This window comes from Saccopteryx leptura, chromosome 1, assembly GCF_036850995.1.
Source record: "Saccopteryx leptura isolate mSacLep1 chromosome 1, mSacLep1_pri_phased_curated, whole genome shotgun sequence".
In the NCBI taxonomy this organism is placed as follows: Eukaryota; Metazoa; Chordata; class Mammalia; order Chiroptera; family Emballonuridae; genus Saccopteryx; species Saccopteryx leptura.
The window spans coordinates 238,787,383-238,809,736 of record NC_089503.1 but is presented as its reverse complement, the minus strand read 5'-3'; the positions used below and the strand labels follow the sequence as shown (position 1 = coordinate 238,809,736).

The window sequence follows — 22,354 nt, the reverse complement described above, 5'->3', positions numbered from 1 at the left end:
GTGTGCACATGACAAACTGCAGCTGGGTGTAATGAAAATTGATGTAAGAATCAGAGTTAAAACAACTAACTTCTCCTGTTGTGAAGATTGAATAAGGTCATGTGCTCCTGCCATGTTTTACTAAATGCTTTTCCCTTAGTCCATTAAAAAATACAGTCCTATTCTCAGGGGCAAACTCGTTCCTTCAAGGCCAGGCTTTGGCATACTCTTGCCTCATGAGACCAGCTGGACAAAACCCAGTCTCCCCTGAGACAGAGAGCTGGATCCTGCTCTCTATCCTTCACCAACAGGTTGGTTGGGGAGTGGCAGTGTTGTTGAAAGTGACCTTAGCAATCCTGAGACTCCGCTGCCTGGCTCCAGGATTCTCAAAAGGAAAGAACAAAAAAAACCTTCCTTTGGATGTCACCCTCCCTGCAGCCTGCTGTGAAATATGAGTGTACATGTGTCAAATGTGTGTGAAACAGACACTGGAGCTGCACCCAGGGTAGTCTGCTGTGGCCATTCCTGCAGACCACGCAGAAGACCAACCTTGGAAACTGGATCCTTTTAAAAGTCATGCAAGGGTTTCTTTTGTATATAAATCATTCTTCTGAAGTATTTTAGGTGGGAGTCAAACATGTACCAGGGATATGGAGTCTCTCTGAAGACATGATGAGCAAGTGTGTGTGTGTAGAGAGAGAGAGAAGAGAGGTGGAAGACTCTTATCTTGCCTGAGCCATACCCCTTTCCCCTGCTTTTTAAAAAGTCTGATTTATGGAGGTGAAATTTACACACAGTCAATTCACTCTTTTTAGCATACAGTTCTATGAGTTTGGACAAACACACAAAGAGTGCAATTACCCACCACCACAATCAAGATATAGAATAGTTCCAACACTGCACAAAACTTTCTCTTCCCCCTTTGCAGTTGCCTCTTCCCCAACCCCTTGCCAGTGACTTCTGATCTGTTTTCTGTCCCTAGTTGAGAATGTCATATACATTCTGTGAATTCCTTTAGTATTTTCCGTCTGGCTTCTTTTATGCAGCCTAGTGCATTTGAGATTCATTCATGTTGTTGGGTGTATTTGTAGTTCTTTCTTTTTTTGGTCCTGAGTAGTATTCCACTGTAGTGATGTACTTTATTCGTTTCCCTCCCTCCCTCCCTCCCTCCTTCCCTCCCTTCCTTCCTTTCTTCCTTCCTTCCTTTCTTTCTGATTGCTTTAAGAGGAGAGAGACCTGACCAGGTGGTGGCACAGTGTGTAGAGTGTCCGCCTGGGACACTGAGGACCAAGGTTTGAAACCCCGAGGCCGCCGGCTTGAATGAGGAGCTCTGGCTTGGGTGTGGGATTATAGACATGATCCCAAGGTCGCTGGCTTGAGCAAGGGGTCACTGGCTCTGCTGGAGCTGTTCCCCCCCCCCCCCCTTAACGCCCCAGTCGAGGCACATGTGAGAAAGCAATTAAGGTGCTGGAAGGTAGAATTGATGCTTCTCATCTCTTTCCCTTTCTGTCTGTCTATCTATCTGTTGTCTCTCACTAAAATTTTTTTCAAAAAGAGAAAGAGAGAAAGAGAGAGAGAAGGAAGCATTCATTTGTTGTTCCACTTAGTTGTTCATTCATTGGTTGTTTTGCAGTGTTTCAGGACTCTGCTCTAACCAACTGAACTAACCAGCCAGGGCCATCATTTGTATTCCCATTCTTCCCCAGTTGAGGATCATCTGTGTGCTTCAGAGTTTGGGGCTATTATAAATAAAATGCAGGGTTTGAACATGCCAGCAATCTTCTTTTATAGATCAAAGCATGACTTATATTTAGTTTTTTCTATCCTAAGGCATATTGCAAATAATACATCTGCTAGGTAGCTATTTTCAGAGAGTGTGGGGTTACTGACAAAAAAATGGTATGTAGAGGAGAGAGAGAGTTTAGAGAAGGGGGAGAGAGGGAAAGAGAATGAGAATTTCGGGCTTTTGAAGTGGAGTTGACAAATTTCTCACATAGTGATTGAAAAATTGATCACTCTTCACTAAAAAGGCTTTTTCTTATACTCTCTGCTCTGAGCTCTCCACTTCATCCCTACCCCACACTCCACTGGAACTGGGCGTGCCAGAGACTTCATGGGGGAGGAGGGAAATCCTGCCCCTCACTAGACACAATTCCAGCCCCTGAGGTGGGGGCGAGGGAAGGACGGACGAGGTTAGCCTAGCCTAGACTCCTGCGGTTCGTTTTGCGCCTCCATACGCGAAATCCTGCCAGCTCTTCTTTCCTAGGTGCTGATTATTCCGTCTCACTCAGGCCCTTTGCTTCTGGGCTTGCCTCCGTGTGGCCCCTTGCCCTTTGACGATTTGCTGCTGTTCATTAGCACCTCTGCTGAAGAGGGACGGGGCTGCTGAAGAAAGCAAACCTGAAGGGCAGCGTGCCCTTGTCTTTCAGTCAGACGCTCACGTATGCCACGAATGGGACAAAGGTCGAAAGGAGCTAAAAGAAATGTAATGCTGGGGATCTTCCAGTCTTTTCATTCACTCAGGTCAGAATGCAGTACGTACCCATTTGACAGAAATATGTAGGTCTAGCTATAAGAAGCACCGCGCCTCCCCTTTCCTTTTGCTGTAGCAAGAAGCCAATTATTTCCAAAAAATTAGTAAATACCTTCACGCACAGATGGGTGTTAGGGGAAAAACAGCCCACACTCTAGGGCGCCTGCTGCAACGGTGGGGTGGTGGCGTGTGAGGCGACCTTCCTGTGCATCGCAGGGTGGCCGGGCCCGTCTGCAGCGGGCGCTCCCCGGCGTCCGGGACGCAGCGCCGCCTTCGCCTCCAGCCACCTCCGGCCCTACCCAGGCCCTTCCGCGGCCTCCCGGCCGGCGAGGCTCTCGGACAGACGCTGTTTTCGCACTTGGGCTTCACGCTTCCTTGACATTTTCCTGTCTCTCGCTTGGCTCGCCAAGTCCAGGCGCCTGCCTGGGCGTCTTCTCCCAGCCCGGGTCACCTCGGCTCCGTGGCCAGGGGAGGGTGCCGGCGGCGGGGGAGGTGGCGGCCGCTGCGGAAACGGCCCAGGCTGGCGCTGAGGTCGCCGCGTCTCTGGTGGCCCCACAGGTCGCCCGCTGTGCGCGCCGGGTCTGGCGACTGGCGGCGCTCCAGCAACCCGTGTCCCCAACGCCATCCCAGGAGCTGGGCAGGGGGCAGTGAGCCCTCGACTCCGGCTTGGCCTCGGCCCTGGCCAGTGCCCTCTGCTCCGATCCGGCCCGGCCCTCTCCTTTCCGTGTCTCTCGCTTGCTTTGCCCTTTCTCTCAGGATCTAGGTTCTCTCTTCACGTCGCCAGATCTCGCCTTCTTTCTCTGGCTCGGAGACTCCTGTCTCTATCCCGCCCTGCTTATTCTCCCTGTCCATTCTGGTCTGCTTTTACCCCCCCCCAACACCCCACCATTTGACACTATAAATTTGACTTATTTGTTGTTCATCTTTCTTTATGGAATATGGGCTCCCCGTGACAGACATTTTCTCTGTTTCCCTCCGCGCTGAACCTCAACGCCTTGAAAGTTCCTAACACAGAGGAGGTGTTCAATAAATATAGAATTAATGAACAAATGGATGAGCGAGTCCTATCCCTCCTTGGTTTTCTCAGGCCTGTGCTCACTCTCAGTGGCTCCCAAGTCCTTTCTCTGTCCTCCTGCCCGTCTTCCTCTGCCTTCCCCCTTTTCCCTCCACTCTCTTCTTTCTGTCTCTCTCCATCTCCATTCCCCCTCGATTTTTTGTCAGTGCTGTTGTCTGACTGGGTCTCTCCATCTTTCCAGGATTTATGGGTCTGGGTCCTTCAGGCTACGGGAGACCGTGAACGTGGCGACCTTTTTCTTTCTTTGTCTCAGGGAGTCCCACGGTCTCCCTCGCGCGGATCGCCACTGCCTGGGTGCCAAACCAGGTTCCCTTAGCGAAACATAACTTCCGAGATGTTTCGTGCCAGGAAATGCCTTCTTCTTGCAGACCCCAGAGCCCAGAGCTCGGCGGGATCCTTAGGCGCAGCCAAAATTTAGGCGGGAGATTTGCAGGTTGGACAGGTGGTTGAGCCAAGCTGATAAATAATCCCTAGCAACCCAAACTAGGACACTTTCTTCGTGTATGGCCTGGGCGTCAGCGTTCTACTTAGAAATGGTGGCGACTCTGGGCCCCCATTGTGCGCCAGAGGGGTGTGTTCCATTCTCCAGTTCCCACCAACCCGGAGAGATGCTATTAGCAATACCTTTTGTAGTTTAAAAAAATAATACTAATTCAACATACATTTCTTGAGCATCTACTATGTGCCAGATATGGTTGCTGACCTCCATGTGGGGAGGGGGTGTGAATATTTCTCGTGCTCTTTCTCTGGACTGGACACCTTAACCACTGCAACTTCAAAGTCCCTTACAAGGGAGGAGGGAGGGAGGATCCACCAGTGAATTAATTGGGGCCCACATCACCAAGAGAGACCCTGGAGATGGCAGCTTCGTTCCGAAGTGTAGACCCCGCGATGGACAGCGCAACGGCTATTGGCGCAGCCTGGCCAGTGGGTGCCAGAGATCCTGGTCGCTGCTCCCCCCCACCCCCCCACCCCCCCCACCCCTGGGCCCTTGGATATAAGGAGAAGGAGGGGGAGCCAGGCCGGGAGGAGTAAGAGGGGCATGTGAGACACAGCCTGGTCCCAGGGAGCAGAGCGCAGAGCGCTCTGAACTTGCAGACGAGCTGGCGACTGCCCGGACCTGCGGTGCCGAGTCTCCGCTGTCCCGGAACCTGAAGAGCGTGCCCCCCTCATTTAAAAGCCTCTGGCATCCTTCCCGAACTTGATGAGAATGTGGAGACTTCTTTTCGCTTTTCTTTCCCTTCCCACGAGCTCATAGATTATAAGACACGAACTGTTTCATTTTAAATTGATTTTAATGTTTAAGTGTCAGATATACCCATTAAAGAAAATTTAAAGATATTTGAAAGGCAAACGAGTGTTAAAAAATGTTTCATTATACAAACTCGATGTTAAATAGAATAGAAAAAATGAAGACTCGGGAATCTAGATTCAAGACCTGTGGTCGAGCGCGCCGTCTTTGCCAGCTCGGGACAAGTATATTAACCTCTCTGCGTCTTGAAGTTCCCGTTTGTCTGGGAACGGTAACACCTCCCCTCCCTCCCCCCAGCGCGGTAATGTTGTTTCCTCGAGAAAAAAAAAAAATGGAACCTGAGAGTGTTCTGTAATCTGGAAATGACTATAAAATATGAGGGGGTGCGCCTCATACTCGGGTCCTCAGGGCCGGAATCACCAGGAAGGCTTTGCGGAGGCCTGTGAGTGAGAACGTGGCTTCCTTTTGTAACATCGGTAAATACTTTTAAAAGCAAGACAGAAAAATAGCGTTGCTGCCTCCTCTCCACTAGACTGCTGGCGAGGGTCTAATAATCACTTCCTGGGATGCAGAGCTTGGTTCCCGGTGCGAGGAGGCGAGGGTCTCTATGTCCCTTCTGCCCCACAAAGAGTTTCCGGTGTTGAAGGCACGCAGCTCAAAGAGGGAAAGGTCTGTGTAGTCTTGCAGCTTAATTCGTTCTCCATTTTTCTAACGGAGGAGACCGCCCCGCTCCGAACTTTGGCTCTCCCGGCTCTGCCCGCGAGGATTTGAGCAGGGGACGGGAAGGGCCACCCGAGTGAGCACCAAGTGTCCCAGAGGGAGAAGGAATGGAGCGGGTGGCGCCCAGGAACGGCGCAGGGACTCGAAGTCCGTGGGTACAGGCTCAGGAGACCGCAAACGTTCCGCGCGGGTCACTTTGCTTGTCTGTCCTTGAACCCTTGCGCACAAGTCTGCAGACAGGCGTCTGCATCTCCGAAGAAATTCGTTACACAGGACGAGGGGTGACTTCTGTAGTCCCCTCTGTGGTGCTCTCTCAGGGGGCTTCTTGCTCCCGATTATAAGTCTTTGGGGGGTCCATGTTTTTAAGGCGTAGTTGGCATTCGGGTAGAGTGGGAGCCGATGCTGATTTTCGCCGGGTGCCCAAGGACCTCACCAGCCAAAACTTGAGAGTGTGGACCAGACGTGGCACTTAGAGCAAGCTGCTCTCTCAGGTCCCCCCAGGACATCCCAAGACAACCGCGCGGGAGACCCTCGCTGGTCTCAGAGTATATTTCACCGTCCACTGTTTAACCCGCCCCCCGTCCCAGGGAACTAGTGTTCAGCTTCCTCTGTCCACCATGTCCAGCTTACAACTGCGTCTCTGGTAGGGTATGGACCAGCTCAAGACTCAGGGGCCTTCATGGTGTAAGGAAACGTAACTTCACTCTTCACTAAACCCAGGCCCTTAGTAAAAAGAGGTCAAAGACGTTCACGGAATTAAAATTTCCCTGTGGAGTATGGAAAAGATAAACAGAAAGGGGACATGAGTGGGATTGGGCCACAGCCCAGACAAGCGGCCTAGGAACATCTCCTTAAAAATAGCCTCTTACGACTTCGAACCTCAGAGCACCCCTCCCCCTCCCAGAAGCCTCCTGCACAAGGGAGAAGCCTGGGAACCTGGCGGTAAACCTCCTCCAGGCCAGCGGGCCAGCAAGGCCTTGAAATGCTCCCCGCTCCTGGCAACGCTCGGAGGCCGAGGCAGCTCCCGCCTCCCCAAGGGAGGGGGGAAGCCAGCCCAGGAAGGAAGGAAGGAGAGAGCGAGAGAAAACGAAACACCCCGAAAGAGCAGACCGCTGCCAAACACCATCCGGACTGTCCTTGAGCTGAGCCCTTTGGGGACAGACTCAGGGCGCTGGAACCAGAGAAGAAAATCCACAGGAAACCAACACAAATTTCTCTGTCCTGGGGTGCCTTCTTAGAACCAACGAATCTGTCAAGGTTCTCAGGCTTCAGCCCACTGGGAAAGTGCCGGGGGGAAGTGTGGGCAAAGCTCTGTCAAGGACCTGAAAAGGAGCGCGGGTAGGGGGCGGCGGTTTGTGAATCCGGGGTTCCTCACAAGCAATAGTTTTTTAAAAGCAGGCTCTTTTATCAAGTGTCTCTTAATCAAGCCACATAGAGAAGGGCCTGGTGTTGTCCCCATCACTACATTGGGTAGAAGACAAATTCTGAGAGGCTGGGGGCTGGGGTAAGAGTTGGGAGAAGCTCGCTTCAGGTCACCCAGCTAAAGCGAACCTCAGCGCAGCACCCGCGCTCTCTCCTATGGCCACCCTGCACTACCGGAAGAAGGTCGGGTGGGAGCGGCCTCTGTCCTGGGTTTGGGTGAGGACCCTCAGATGGCCGCTCCACTCAGTGCTCAGCCCCAAGCCCCGGTTCGTTGCTAAAAAACAAAAACAAACAAACAAAACCCCCAAACAAAACAACTGCCTACTGCCTAGTTCCAAGGGTCAGCTTCTTTCACCCTTTGAGGGTCGCGCGCGGGAGGCAGCTCTGAGGCCTTGGGCATCGCTGGAGCCACATATCCCCATGAGAAAAGAAAGAGGCCAGGACAGCTACCTACTCATCCAAGCCCAGAGAATTTCAAGTCTCCAGAAAACACTCGTAGGCCCCAGACGAAGAAAGCCTTTGGCTTCGAGCTTCTCTCGCTCACCCAATGGGGATGAGAGCCTTTTTCAAACAGTGCAAGGGGTGCGTATCCATCTCCTCCGTTGCGTCTGCCAGTGCGCAGGTCGGAGTGTCTTCGCAAAACTGTCTTTCCCCAGGTCTAGTCTCAGCGATCCCCAGGATCCCATCCCTCTTAAATTCTCAGGCCTGGGATCTGCAGCGCCAGATTTTGCAGAGCCTCTGGAGAGGAGTTGGGGGAGCTGGAGAAGGGACCCTAAGCCCTCCACCCTCTGCGCCCTGGGGTGCGGCGTCGGCGCTTCGGCCAACGCGCAGACCTCCCGTCGCTCCACCCGGAGCTCTAGTTTTCTCTCCGGGTCTTGGGCCCCTCTGGACCTCCGCACCTTTAGCTCAAGGAAGAGAATTCCCCGCGCAGCCGCGCTCATTTCTTCCTCTGGGATTTTCCTAAGAATCCCCATGAGTTGGCTGTGATCCCTTTGGGGTTTTCCTTTAACCAGCCCCCGCTTCCTAGCCTAGTCCTCAGAGCCCGGGTTACTCTCGCTCAGGCCGGAAATCCACGACCGATCACCAACTGCGGAAGCGGGTGTCACTTCTACCCTTCCTAGCACAGATTTCACGCAGGTTGGTATCCTGGCCCCCTCCTGACCCCTCTGATCTGGTATGAAAAACCTCTGCTAGGGAGAGAAACGCGGCTTTAGGGGGGAAAAAAAGTTTAATCGAAAGCGTGAGAGCCACCGGCCGGCTGTTATCTGGAGCTGAAGGCTACGGTAATCGATGGGTTATTTTTACGCGGTAATAGGGCCCTGTGATTGCTCTATTAACCTTTAGACCTGTCTGAGGGACTCTATGGCTCACAGCCCCGCTGCGCTGGGGCCTCTAGGCACTGACGCCGACTACAGACACGGGCCTGCCACCTTCCCCTCCCCGGCTGGAGGGAGGAGGCTGCAGGCAGAGCCCTCTTGGCCGAGAAGTCCCGGGGACCGCCGAGCTCCCCAGGCCCCTGCCACGTCCCAGGGATTAGTGCAGCGGCGCCGCGGGCTGCACTGAAAGCATAAAGATCTGACAGGAGAAGCCGCAGGAGATGGGAAGCATCGCCAGGCAGGGGTGCACGTTTTGCATAAATACTAAAATTGAGGGCTGGAGCCAGCGCCTTGTCGATTGCTAGGGAAGCTGCTGGAAGGAGAAAAGGAGGCTTCCGTCTCCAAGCTGCGGATGAGTGGTCGGTCCCAGGTTTGGTGATTCTTCCACCTATTCAGAGTCTCGGACCAGGTGGATCCCCACCACCGACTGCCCCCCCAGAGACCTATAGCCGGCCGGACTCTCTGGGTGACCCCAGTGCCCTACACTCGATCAAGGGTCACCTTTCCCTTCATCAGTCCCGCCCCTCGCCCACTGCGTCCAGGGCCGCAACAAGATCCGGACCACCAGGAGGCGGGGTGGGGGAGGGGTGGGAGAGAGGTGGCTTATTAATAAAGCTGATCCTGGGGAAAATTACAAATGAGTCGACCTCCCGCAGAGCGGTGGGTGAAGTCCCGCGCCCTGGCGGCAGCGGCACTTCGGCGTTTTCCGAGGAGATCTCTGAGGCTGGACTTTGCCTGCCGGGGGAGTTTTCTGAACAGCCGTGCAGCCTGACGCCCAGCAGAGGTGCTGCAGCCTCGCCGCGCCCCCGCCCCCCGCCCTTGCACGTGACTGCCAGAGGCCAGTCAGCGGCAGCGAGCGGGAGCGCAGGGGCAAGGAGACCCGGGCCGCGAGCTGGGGACGCGGAGGCGGCCGACACTGTGGCTGCGAGAGGCTCCGCAGCCGCCGAAGCTCCTGGGCCCAGGAGGTAGGGCGCCGTCTCTCCTGGAAGCTCCGGTCTCCGCAGGTACGGCTCGCGCCCGGGCCCTCTCCCTCCAATCGCGGCTCTCTGAGCTCCTCCGCGGTGGTTTGCCGTGTAATAGAGAGGCAACTAGGGGGTAGAAAAGAGACGTTGGTCGCTTCTCTTCCCCTAAATTAGCCAAAGCCTGCCGCTCTGCGTTTGGCTTAGCAGCTTCTTTAAAACAAAATGAGATTTGGGGAGAAAGCGGAGACGGATCTTCGAAGTTGCTTTAGGATTCTTTTGGTGTGAACTTGAACGTTTTTAATCCCGCCTCCGCGTGCAGAGAGTCTTTGGCCCTTGTTTACCCCTCGCAAGCCTGGGTCTGGGAGGGGACGATGGCTGTGGGAAATCACCTTGACCAGCTGACCCAGGACAGGTTCGAACACCGAAGGGCTCAGACGGAGGAACGTCGCCCACTGGCGACTCCGTGGACGCGGAGTGGCGGTGGGAGACAGGTTCTGGGGAGGCCTTGTCAAGTTGAAAACGGCTGCTGGCCGCCGGACTTTCTGTGCCCTTCGGACCGGCCTCCTCGCCTTCCAGACTGGGGTGCCGGAAGCTAAACGTCCCCCGTGAAGCAACCCTGCCCACTCACAGCGCTTCTGGGTGACAGGAGCTGAGGGCCGGAACCCGGGCGGAGGTCAGTGACGTCCGTCTGCTGGCCGCGATTTGCCGCTCAGATCCACGTTAGGTCGGCTGGATTTGGGCCGGGTGATAGTGGTGGGGGTAGGGGGAGGATCACCCAGGGGAGAGGAGGATGCCTGAGTGGTGGCTGCCACCACGTTGGGGAATGAGGAACCTTTCGGTTGGGTGAAGAGGGTGAAAAGGGACCAGGCCTGGGGGAAATCGGGCAGCACGGCCGGCGCCACCGGGAAAGTTGGGGAAGCGCCTTGGGGAAGTCTTTCCTGTGTTTCTCAGAAAAGGAACAGGCAGCGAGGAGCAGGTTCCAGCTGTTAAAGACAGAAAGGTTTTATTGGGGGTAACAGGGTGATGCCCCCCACATTTCTGAGTGCGTTCGTGTGTGAGTTTTCTGCGCAGCAGGCCCAGAGGGAAGGCGCGAGCTGAGCCGAAAGAGGCGGAGTGACTTGTAAATGGACGCGAACATTCTGGCGCTCTGGATCCTCGGCTCTCCGAAATAGATCAGAAAGCGGCTGTGGGCTAAATCACGAAGATAGGAAGCATTTCCTGACTGGCCTTTGAATTTGGGGTGCACTGGGATGAGTGATCAAAAGTAGAGGGAAAACTGGGGCGCTCGGGTCTGGGCTCCCAACGCGAGGCCAGACCTCAGCCATTCTAAGGAGCTCACGGGGCTCCCTCTGCGGACCGCGTCTGGATTACAGAAACAAGCAAAACTCATCTGAAGGAAATAGTTACTTTCTTGTTTATTTTCAGAAAGCTATAGAGGGATCTTTTTTCCACCTTCTATTGTCCAGTCATTCAACTCTGAGGTAATGGATCAACCATTTAAAAAGGCAGAGAATGTAAGAAAGACAAATGTTAGATTTACGGTATTTTGAGCTTTCTATTTTAAAGCTTGTAGGTTAGTTATCTGTATGTATACTGGAAGTTGGATTATAAAGTTATAAATCTTCCTTTCCTGCAGTTAAGTGAGAATAAAACTCATGACACTATGTTTTAGAACGGCAGGTGTTGAGTATGATAGAAAATAGGTCATTTATTTGATTTAACACTTAAATAATGAATATTAAGGTAAACTAATGTATTTACTTATTGAAACTCAGCAATTCCTATGAAGTTTTTTGCCTTCATTTTCAAAGGGGAAAGTTGGTAATCTTAGGTCAAAGTTTTTTAATCTACCCTCTAACCAAACTTCTTACTGGAAGGAAATGTCCACCAAACCAATACTTTAGAAAGCAAATAAATATTTAGGAGTCAGCATGTGACTGTATAATACAATGCTATTAGTTTTATTATTAGCAATGTTACCAAAAATGATTAAAAGCACTTAAAAGATTTCATTTTCAGATTTTTTTTACAATAATAATGATAACCATTTATTATAGTATAGATTACATTTGAGTCACTTTCTTATGGTACATTAGGAATCTATAATAACAGTAACCAATAATTACATAGAACTTTTTTGTGCCTGTTATAATACTTTTATTAAAAATCCTGTTACAAGTGGCTTTACAGATATTAATTTATAACTCCTACTATGACCTTAAATATTTTCATTTTTGCAAATGAAGAAACTGAGGTACAGAACGATTAAGTAATGGTCTAAACAAGTCATTCATTCAGTAAGTTGCAGAGCCTGGATTTAATTCAATTAATATCTTTGCAAGTCTACTATTGCAATGAAAAAGAAACCACTGTTAAGAGTAGCTGCCTCTTCTTAAGGAGAAAAGTGGGAGTGTAGTGGACAACCTCAAACCCCTGGAGGCCTACAGATTCCCCATTCCCCCACTCCCCCTTAATTGTATTTTGCTCTTTGATAAGCTTTCAAAACTTTCTGATGCTTCAGTTTCCTTTTGTAAAATGAGGAGAGACACTTTTACTTAGAGGAGTTGTGGAGAAAGGGACCCAAAACAGAGCAGGTGCTCCAGAATGTGGAACTCTTATTTTATCAGAAAAAGTGCCTGGTAAAATCGAAACACAGGATACAAGGATAGACTCAAGTTCTACAAACTCTTCTTTGCTGATCTCATTGGTGTTCTTATTCCAGACATGGATGGACCAATGATTCCATTAAAAAAAATTCAATGAATTGGAATGGTCCAGTGAGTAGTTCTGTAAAGTAACCTTGTACACTCCTCTCACTTACCTGGTCCTAATATACAGTCTGCAAAACTATTTGCAAGAAACATATACCTTGTCTGATTTGATGTCCACATGGTATAATGTGTGGATAAGGAATTTCACAATCCTTTTCACTGAGATGTAGCAGATTCTGCTCATTCATGAGGGTTTAGATTGTACGTTTAGCTTAAAAAGAAAATTACAAACAAATTTCTTAGGTTGCTGGGTTTTTTTAAAGTTGTTATTGTCTTTCATGGGCAATGTAAAATTCTTTCATGGCCGGGTATACTTAGGAGTAAGTAGGGGAACCAAGAAGATGAGCGAGATTTCCTAGGTCGCAAGCACTCCACGGAGACCTTGGACGTATAAAATACTGCGGCAACACGCTTTAAAAATAGAGTAAAATAAAGTCCTCCCTGACAAGCAATACAAAAAAAATTTTTTTTGGCCTAAATCACAACCAATAATTACATGTCCAGTAATCGGGAAACCCCGCATCTCCAAGGGACCCCTGAGGGGTCAGCCATACTCCACGGCCCCTGAAACACAAAGACCGCAGCTTCCCTTGGAACTGCGCGGCTCCCAAAGCTGGGCGCGGGAGTGGCGGTTGCGTTTGCAGTGCGGGGAAGCGACCAAGCACAGGGACTGGGGCTGAAGCTCAGGATGAACTATCTCCCTTCTGTCCCTCCTTTAGGACGGCGGCTGCCGGGAGGAAAGAAGCCAGCCCGGCCCTCGGCTCTGGGGCCAGCCCGCCGCGCCCTGCGCCCGCGGCCGCGCGGTCCGGAGGACTGTGAGCAGCGACAGCCCGCGGCGTGACCTGAAGGCGCGTTTCCACGCCCACGCCCAGGCCCGACCCTGCGTCTTCTGGCACCCCTAGGCGCCCGGACCTTCAGGCCCCGGGGTAAATTCGGCCCCTCCTCCGCCATCTCTGGGAACCACCAAAAACTTAATTTGGTATTTTCCTGAGTAAGCAAGTCTTTTGTCCAATGATGGATTTAATACGTATACATCTTTGAAGGAATTTTTTTTTTAAAAATTGATTTTTGATCTTCGTTTTTGTGACAGTCCCACACCTGTACATTATTATTATTGTTATTTTGTAATTCTTTTTCTCTCCGCGCATTGCTCCTGGACCTGCGCGTGAGAGGACTCGGAAGCGGAGAGGCCGCAGGGACGATGTACCAGAGCCTGGCCATGGCCGCCAACCACGGCCCCCCGCCGGGGGCCTACGACGCGGGCGGCCCCGGGGCCTTCATGCACAGCGCGGGCGCGGCGGCCTCGCCCGTCTACGTGCCCACGCCGCGCGTGCCCTCCTCGGTGCTGGGCCTGTCCTACCTCCAGGGCGGAGGCGGGGGCGCTGCGTCCGGGGGCGCCGCGGGCGGCAGCTCCGGCGCGGCCCCGTCGGGTGCGGGGCCCGGGACCCAGCAGGGAAGCCCGGGCTGGAGCCAGGCCGGAGCCGAGGGAGCCGCCTACACCCCGCCGCCCGTGTCGCCTCGCTTCTCCTTCCCGGGCACCACCGGGTCCCTGGCAGCGGCCGCGGCGGCCGCCGCCGCCCGGGAAGCCGCAGCCTACAGCAGTGGCGGCGCGGCGGCGGGCGCGGGCCTGAGCGGCCGCGAGCAGTACGGGCGCGCGGGCTTCGCCGGCTCCTACTCCAGCCCCTACCCGGCCTACATGGCGGACGTGGGTGCGTCGTGGGCCGCGGCCGCCGCCGCCTCCGCCGGCCCCTTCGACAGCCCGGTCCTGCACAGCCTGCCGGGCCGCGCCAACCCCGCCGCTCGGCACCCCAACCTCGGTGAGTACTGAGCGCGAGTACCGGGGCCGCTTGGGGGGAGCAGGGGCGTCCAGAGCCCTGCCTGGGGCGTTTAATTCTCACAGAGCGTGGGGAGGTGACGTGGGAGGGGCGGGGGGATGGGTTAGTTTCTAAGGAAAGCAAACAAGAAGAAGCTGGCCGCGCGGGGCGATGGGGACGGGAGGTCACAGCCCCAAGGAGCCTGGATTCTGCTACGTGAGGGCGGCCGACTGCACGTGGCGGGTCTGAAGTCGTCCTCGGAGCAGCCCAGACGCCGGAGCTGGCTGGGCGCGCTGAACGCCCGGGCAGCGCCGATCAGTGGGTGCCTGCTGGAGGCGCCCGGCCCGCCCGAGAGCGGCAGCCCGGCACCCTCCCCTGAGGACAGCACTGGCGATCGCTGGGTTTCTGCCCCCATTTTCTCCCGGCCCTCCTTCAGGGTCCGCCGCGGGGAACTGATTACGTTGGCTTGGCAACTAAGATCTTCTAGGCCATTTGGCGGCCCAGTTGGAGAACCCCTCGGGGTGGCAGATGATTTTCCTGTTGGGGATTTCACACCAGGAACAAAGGAGGGACCGGAGCGGTGGCACCATGTGGATGCCTCCGGGCCAGAGTACTGTCGCAGTGTGCGTGGTCCGCCGGGACAGATGTGCCCAGGGGTGCATTAAACGCAGGCTTGGTCAGAGTCCGGGAACAGAAGAAGCTCAAATGGGGCTTCTTTGTAATGCCCTGTTCATAATGCCCGACTTAAACGGAGACTTTGCCGCAGCATCCACGTGTTGAGCCCCCTCTTGTCCTAGGGGCTGGAATTAGAAATAATAATCGTAATTATTTAATATTACGTAACTTAATATTTCATTTGAACGTCAATCTGGGAAAGACTCCAGATATGTGCGCTTTCTCCTACCCCGATTTACAGATACATAAAATAAAGGCTGGGAAAAGGCCGCAGAGTTTTGGGCCGGGAGGGAACGGGAAGTGGCAACCTCTAGTTAAAAATGCGGACGACCTCTGGGCCTGCAGAACTTCAGGAAGGACGGGAGCGAGTGTGGATGGCCAAGGCTTTTGTGGGGGAGGGGAAACTCAGACTAGAGAAACAAAGTTAACATTTATTGACTACCTACTAAGTGCTAAATCCTTTCGCATTTGTTCTCACTTTGAAGAGTAAAGCCTGTCCCTACCCAGTTTCCAATCTTGGGCTGGCTCAGAGAAGGGTTCTGGCTTTGAAGAGCTTTTAAATTATCCTCTGTCCCTGGGTGGCCAGGGAAGGTCTCCAGGGGGGTCCAGCCAAATCCACATCCCAGGTAAACTGATTAACCGTGGCAGTGGCGCCGGGGCTGGGTCTGTGACTCCTAGTTCCCCCCTTCGTCTAGCAGGGCAGCCAGACGGCACACCGCAGGGGAGGAGGGGGACCTCCGGAGCCCTTGGGGAGGACCCAAGATAGCACGTGCGACATCTCCATACAATGGCGGCTTTGGGAGGGTGTGTGGGTGGGGTGCGGCGCTTCAGCCCTGCATTCTTAGAACTCCTGCGTTCTCTCCAGAACTACTGTTTTAAAAGAGGCCCCTAATATGTAGTTCCACTTCTAACTTGGAAGTAGGGGTGGGGAGGTTGCTTCCTAACGCCTATAATCCTAGAGCAGGAATTTGGTGTTTGGTTAGGGAAATAAAGAGAAGGATACTTCCTGGTCATCAGGGTTACAACCACAACCATCTTAAAACAAGAAGAAAAGATACTGTGTGAGTGCAGGCAGTTAGTATTTAGATTCTAAAATGTAACCCATAACACACAGGAAGGTACTGAATAAGCAGTTTCCCAAATTCTAGTGTCAGCAGATGGCAAGCTGACCTCCAAGGAGTACTTTCTTCCCAAGATGTGTGGCCTGTCTTCCCAGCACCCTGCTCAGTTCCACTACCTCAGGAGTCCCACCTGAAAGTAGCCCTTGGGTCTGGCTTAGCAGCCAGGATTTTCTCCTCCACACAGAGCCAAGTGTTTTAAATAGGCCAGTCCATGAAAGGTTCCATGATCTCTTTGTGAGGGAACATGAGGCAGGTTGAATTGTTGGCATTCACATCTTCTGGTGGCACTTACATAAAACAAATTAAGTTTAAAACAATGCATGTAAATGGGTTTTTATATGTCCCTCCTATCACATGGACCCTCCTGAAAATGGTAGCTTTCTTGAGGACCAACCCTGGCATACTAGTTGATGGTGAGTGCTAGAAGGGTGATGACAAAGAATTACTGATTCCATGATATTTATGAAGAGCTTGATGTGTGGAATTGCCACTGACACCACAATGGCAATGCTGTGATGTTATGACTCAGGCAAACCTAGATTCAATTTCATGTGCTCTTGTGATCTTGAGTTATGCAAGTTACTTACCTCTCTTGGTCTCTTCTTTTTTTCTTTAGAAAAGGATAATCGTAACTACTTTTAGAGTTGTCTTGAATTAGAAAAATAAGCTAATGTTTTCGAAGTACTTGATGGCTATTTTATCCTACACAATCATATAGAGTGACTAGTTTTTCTGATTACTCAGGACTGAGGGATTTTCGGGGACTTGGGGATTTTAGTGCTAAACCCAGGACGGACCTAACAAATGGGGATGGCTGGTCACCCTAAACAGTGTGAAAATGGGTAAATAACCCAGCAATGTGCTACAGTAATGAGCTCAGAGCAAAGAAGAGAAGATAGAGGTTGTCCTTGCCTTTGTCTAGGAATCTGAAAGTCTTCACCTAAGTGATGCCATCTGCATTTGGCTTTGAAGAATGAGTAGAAGTTTGCAGGAAAAGCACCTGCAACTTAAAAAGAAAAAGAAAAGTCATGCCCTCACCATAACACTGGGAGTATACCATGAAATGATACAATACAGCTTGGCTTTTGCTTAAATAATATATTTAAGTAGAACTACATAAACTCACCCTTCACTCAAAAATCATTTGTGATTTCAATGAGGAGACAGTAACAGAATACCTTTATTTTTCTATGAAGTATTAGTCACCTTAGTATTAACAATTGTTAATATCTCTCCAGAGTTCTTATGTTGGTTTTTTAAGTAAGGCAAAAATCAAAGTAATAAAAACTAACAGGGGCCTCTGTAAAGCCCTGCACTTAGGTTGGAAGGAATTCTTCTACCATGACTGCAATGTATATGAACTTTAATTCATTCCAAGTTCAATATGAGCTACAGCCCTAAAACAACAGTTGAAATCATTAATTAGGCTGCATTAATGGAATTATGTGACCTTACTGAGGGCAAGTACAGAGTCTTACTGATTTAAGTGCCTGGCACATGCTGGGCACTTAGCAAATATTTGAGCAGAGATCTAGGAGGCAATTGCCTTAGTACTCTGCCCAGGTCAAACCTCACACAATGGGTCCTTAGGAGGCCAACTGGGAAGCCTCAGGGAAGACTGAGTAAGCAGGGTAGGTTCTAGAAACTTTGGGAAACTACTGGAACTGTTTAGGTTGGAGAAGTCACAGGGTGGATAAGAGTGGGTGAGAGCGACTATGTACAGATACCTAAAAGGCAAAGGTCTGTGGCCTAACTTTGTGTTGCTCCAGGTAAGCAGGTATTAGGTTTGAGAAGAACACTCTCTCGCACTTGATTGTAGTTCTTCAAATGGTGTACGGAATGCTTATCTTAATAATAAGCTTCTGGGCACTGAAAGTGCTTAAGGAGAGTTCATTGCCACCTGCCAGCAGAGCTGTGCAAAGAATTCTGGTGTTTCAAGAGGTGCAGGTTCATGTTTGGGATCATGTGGAAAAGTAAGCTAATATAGCTGTCTTCTTTTAAAGAATCTAATCACAGTGGTTACACAGGTACTGCAATATGTCAAAACTGATGGAAATATACTATTAAAACGAGTATTTTATTGCATGCACATTACATCACAATAAATTTTTTTTCCCAATTAATGCTTGTACGTACTTAAGACTGAAAAGGAGACAATGAAAATTATATGTAAATATGCCTTGAAGGAAATGGTGTTGTGGTAGAGGTTACTGGGAAATCTATGCAAATATGTTTCATTATAGAATAACAGTTCTTTTGTGTAATAGAGAAACAAGCAACTATAATATTTTCAAAGAGCCTCAAAATTTTTGAATCATTTTAAAAGTTGGTTAAAAAAATAACAGCATAGTGAGGTACTTGTATATCACTCAGAGTTACTCAGATGGTTTCTTTAAAAGATTTACCTCATTCACGGTATTCTAAGAATTTGTTTATGGTGTAGATCCGAGGAAAATTCTGAAATGTTTTCTGGATCTTTGGGGGACTGCTTATTAATGAGGCCAGTTACTTTCAGAGCTGGTTCATTTTACGCAGGGAACTTTGTGAGATCAACTTTTTTTTTTTTTTTTTTTTCATTTAAGTAGCATGTTTGGTTAGAGAATGATTTGTCAGTCTTTGAGAAAACCAGAGTTGTTTAACTTTCCGGTTCCCACCTTGAGCAGGTCAGTCAGAGTTGGGCTGGTCTATGGTGCTCAGCCCAGAACCAATTAAATGGAGAAGGTGTGTGGGGGTGGTCAGGGGTGTGTCACTGCTTCTAGTGAGACCTGTCACCTGCCCAATTGTGTCTCATCAGAAGGTCAGGCCACATTTGTTAGGTACTTTCTAAGCACTCAGGTGGAGTGATGCATGCACAGGAGGCAGTTTTAGATAACACTTTCTTCTGTGTTTCTCCCTTTTCTTTCTTTCTTTCTTTCTTTTTTTTTTTTTACTTAGCTAGCTAAGAAAATAAACATACTTGGAGGTATGAGGAAACAGGAACTCTGTTACCCGTTGGGGGAAGTGTAAATTGATACAACATGTATGAAGAGCCCTTGGTGATAGCCTACAAATTACAGAGTTGATACCGTTGACCTAGAAATTTAACTTTTTAGGAAATTATTTTTATAAACAAACTGGCACATATTAGTTGCAGCATTCTTTTTAATAGCAAAATTGGGAATAACCTAAATTTGTGTTATTAGGGGCTATTTGTATACATATGGCACATGTAAATAATAGGATATCATGAAGGCATAAAAAAAAAACGAGGAAGTTTATTATGTGATGATATGGAGTCCTCTACAAGACTTTGTAAGGGCAGGTTGTGTGTGTGGCGTGATATTTGTGCAAAAAAAGAAAAGATTATGTGCCTTTGAAAATATTTAATTTATCTCTGGAAATAGTGTTCACAAGGAATTTGTAACCTTGATTTCACATGGGGAGGATAACAAGTTTGATGAGGGATAAGGGTAGAAATGGATTTTTACCATCTATGCTTTGGAAACTTCTGAATTTTAAAAACATCTTAACCATTTTTAATAGTCATTTTTTTGTGTGCTTTAACTGTTTAAATAACAAGAGGTTATTTAAAATATATGGAGGTTAAAGTTAAGTTGTATTTTCTTTTACCCACTTAAGCATTTTAAAGTGTATCGTTCAGTAGTGTTAAGTATATTCACATTGTTGTGAAACAGATTTTCAGAACTTTTTCCACTTGTATAACTGAAACTGTATGCCCATTAAACACCTCCCCATTTCTTTCTCTCCTTGGGTCCTGTCAACCACTACTCTACTTTTCTGTCTCTGAATTTGACTAGGAACCTCATATAAGTGGAATCATACAGTATTTGCCTTTTTTTGTGACTGGCTTATTTCACTGAGCATAATGTCCTCAAGGTTCATCTATATTGTATCATGCATCAGAATTTCTTTTCTTTTTAATGCTGAATAATAGTCCATTGTATGTATATATCACATTTTGTGTGCATCCATTATTCCATCCTGAGCATTTGAATAGTTTTCACCTTCTTGACTTGTAAATAATGCTGCTGTGAACGTGGGTGTGCAAATGCAACCTTTTGAATTTTGAACCCTCTGAATATATTACAAAATTTAAAAATTAAACCAATTTTTTCTAATTAAAATTTTAAAGACATACATTACTCATGAATTAACTTCCTGAAAGTCTCTTCCTTTTTTTTTTTTAAATAGGTTCTATATTTACCTTATGGATGCGTAGGAGGAGTTCTTTAAAATAAATGTTTATTGAATTTGGCTTTTGATTTTTGTTTATTCAACAGATTGCTTTACTGGTGGGCAGAAATTCTTACCCTATTCTCAGTAATGTCTGTGGGTAGCGGAACTCAGTCAGCAACGGTCAGATGCCCCCACCCCCACATTGAGATGGCTCCTTTCTGGGGCACATTCACAGGTGTGAGTTCCCCTTCAGGTTATAGTGGGGCTAGATCCCAAAAACCGCTAACCTAGGGCAGTGATGAGGTTTTGTTAGAAAACAAATTACCTTCCTCCAGGGCAAGATAAATCGTAACCAATTCTTTTATTTTCCCTTTCTATTGAATTTAATGGGGTGACACTGGTTAACAAAATTATACAGGTTTCAGGTGCACAATTCAATAACACATCATCTGTATGTACACTGATTGTATGTTCAGAGAAACAGGAACATCATTTGTTCCTGTATGTGATAGAACCAGCAACCTCCGTGCTTTGGAACAATTCGCTAAACAATCGAGAGCCATCTGCCAAGGCTCAATTTCAAGGTCTTTTATCCAATTCTTTTCAACCTTTTTTTGTTGTTTTAAAGACAATTGAGTTGTATGCAGTTAGAGCTGAAGCCATTGCAAATAGGGTTGCTGGTTTTATCATTGCCCTGCTCTAGAAGAGGGCAATTCTTGCAGACCAGGGGATGCTGCTGCTGCTTTAAGAACTTGAAGGGGCCCCTGACCTTTGGTGGCGCAGTGGATAAAGCATTGACCTGGAAACGCTGAGGTCGCCAGTTTGAAACCCTGCGCTTACCTGGTCAAAGCACGTGTGGGAGTTGATGCTTCCTGCTCCTCCTCCCTTCTCTCTCTCTCTCTCTCTCTCTCTCTCTCTCCTATCTAAAATGAATAAATTAAAAAAAATCTTAAAGGGGCCTTTTTGGCATCTAAAAGTATTTGTCTGCTGGTGCCTCTTTAGCCTTCACATTTTTTTTTAAATTATTTATTTATTTACTTTTTTAGATTTTATTTATTCATTTTTATTAGAGAGAGAGGGAAGAGAGAGAGAGAGAAGGGGGAGGAGCAGGAAGCATCAACTCCCATATGTACCTTGACCAGGCAAGCCCAGGGTTTTGAACCGGCGACCTCAGCATTCCAGGTCGAGGCTTTATCCACTGCGCCACCACAGGTCAGGCACATTTTTTTTTTTTTTTTAACAGAGACAGAGTCAGAGAGAGGGATAGACATAGACAGACAGACAGGAACAAAGAGATGAGAAGCATCAATCATTAGTTTTTTGTTGTGACACCTTTGTTGTTCATTGATTGCTTTCTCATATGTGCCTTGACTGCTGGCCTTCAGCAGACCGAGTAACCCCTTGCTTGAGCCAGCGACCTTGGGCTCAAGCTTGTGAGCTTTTGCTCAAACCAGATGAGCCCGCGCTCAAGCTGGCGACCTTGGGGTCTTGAACCTGGGTCTTCCGCATCCCAGTCCGACGCTGTATCCACTGGGCCACCGCCCGGTTAGGCAGCCTTCACATTTTGAATAAGATGGAGGGGGAAGATTCTCTCATGGTTTGGGGAAGGGTGTCTCTGTTATACTGATTTTGGTCTCATGTAACACACTCCATGAAGAATTATCTAAGCATTTTATTGGCTATATATAGAGCTACTCTTTTTATCTCCTTCTAAAGAAGGTAGGAAAGACAATATGAGTGGGGTTATAATAGGAGTAATTTGTATCTGTTTTAAGTTATACAAAAGAAATGTGCAGTTTGGGTACATTCATGTTTGGAAACTAGCTAACAACTTTTTAGGGATAGCAGCCTATATCCTGCACTACATATATGCCCCTACATTGTGTTATGTATGTGCAATTTATATATAGGAAGTTGGATCCTTTATTAAAGGTCAATGAGGAAGTTGTCAGGGACTTTTAAGTCCTTCTTGAGAGGTAGATATTATCTCTACTTTGCAGGAGAGGAAAGTGATGCTCAGAAAGATTAAGTAATCGGCCCCAGTTCCCACTAGTAGGACACAGCAGCTCTGGCTTAGAACCCAGGTTAGTCCAACTTCCAGGATCATATTTCTCCCCATTTATCCCACGTTTCGTTTTCACTTATCCCTGCAGAAACAGATGTTGTGTGGTGGTGGAAGGACTCACACTTCAAGGTGTTCTGTTAGCTCTCCACCTGCTCCCTCCCTTCAGTGTGGTTTCTCTTCTGTGTATCCTACCTCCCCTGAATGTCTCTCCAGCTGTAATGTCTTCCCGAGTTACCTTCCATCTCATTCTGAAACTGCAGAACTCTTCAGTGGTAGGAATCCCTACCTTGCACAAACTTTCTTTTCAACCTCTTGATTCTGGTGTGCAGAGAGTTAAAGAACAGTTTTCCAGAATTCAGACCCTCCACACTAGAGGATTCTCACTGGTGAAGGGTGTAGGGGGACCGTTGGCT

At 49.1% G+C, this 22,354-nt stretch overlaps 1 protein-coding gene across 4 annotated transcripts in view; it reads left to right on the top strand.

Annotated features, from left to right (window-relative positions):
* Positions 1-22,354, top strand: part of GATA4 (GATA binding protein 4) — an 83,678-nt gene that overhangs the window by 17,585 nt on the left and 43,739 nt on the right. For 2 of the 4 annotated variants that reach the window (XM_066387988.1, XM_066387997.1), the window contains exon 2: positions 12,810-13,907. In XM_066387988.1, the coding sequence (XP_066244085.1) occupies positions 13,292-13,907 (616 nt within the window). In that variant the 5' untranslated portion in view covers positions 12,810-13,291. Of the gene's footprint in view, positions 1-8,973; positions 9,362-12,809; positions 13,908-22,354 lie in introns of those variants that run through there. The other 2 variants (XM_066387978.1, XM_066388006.1) reach the window with 2 other exon arrangements.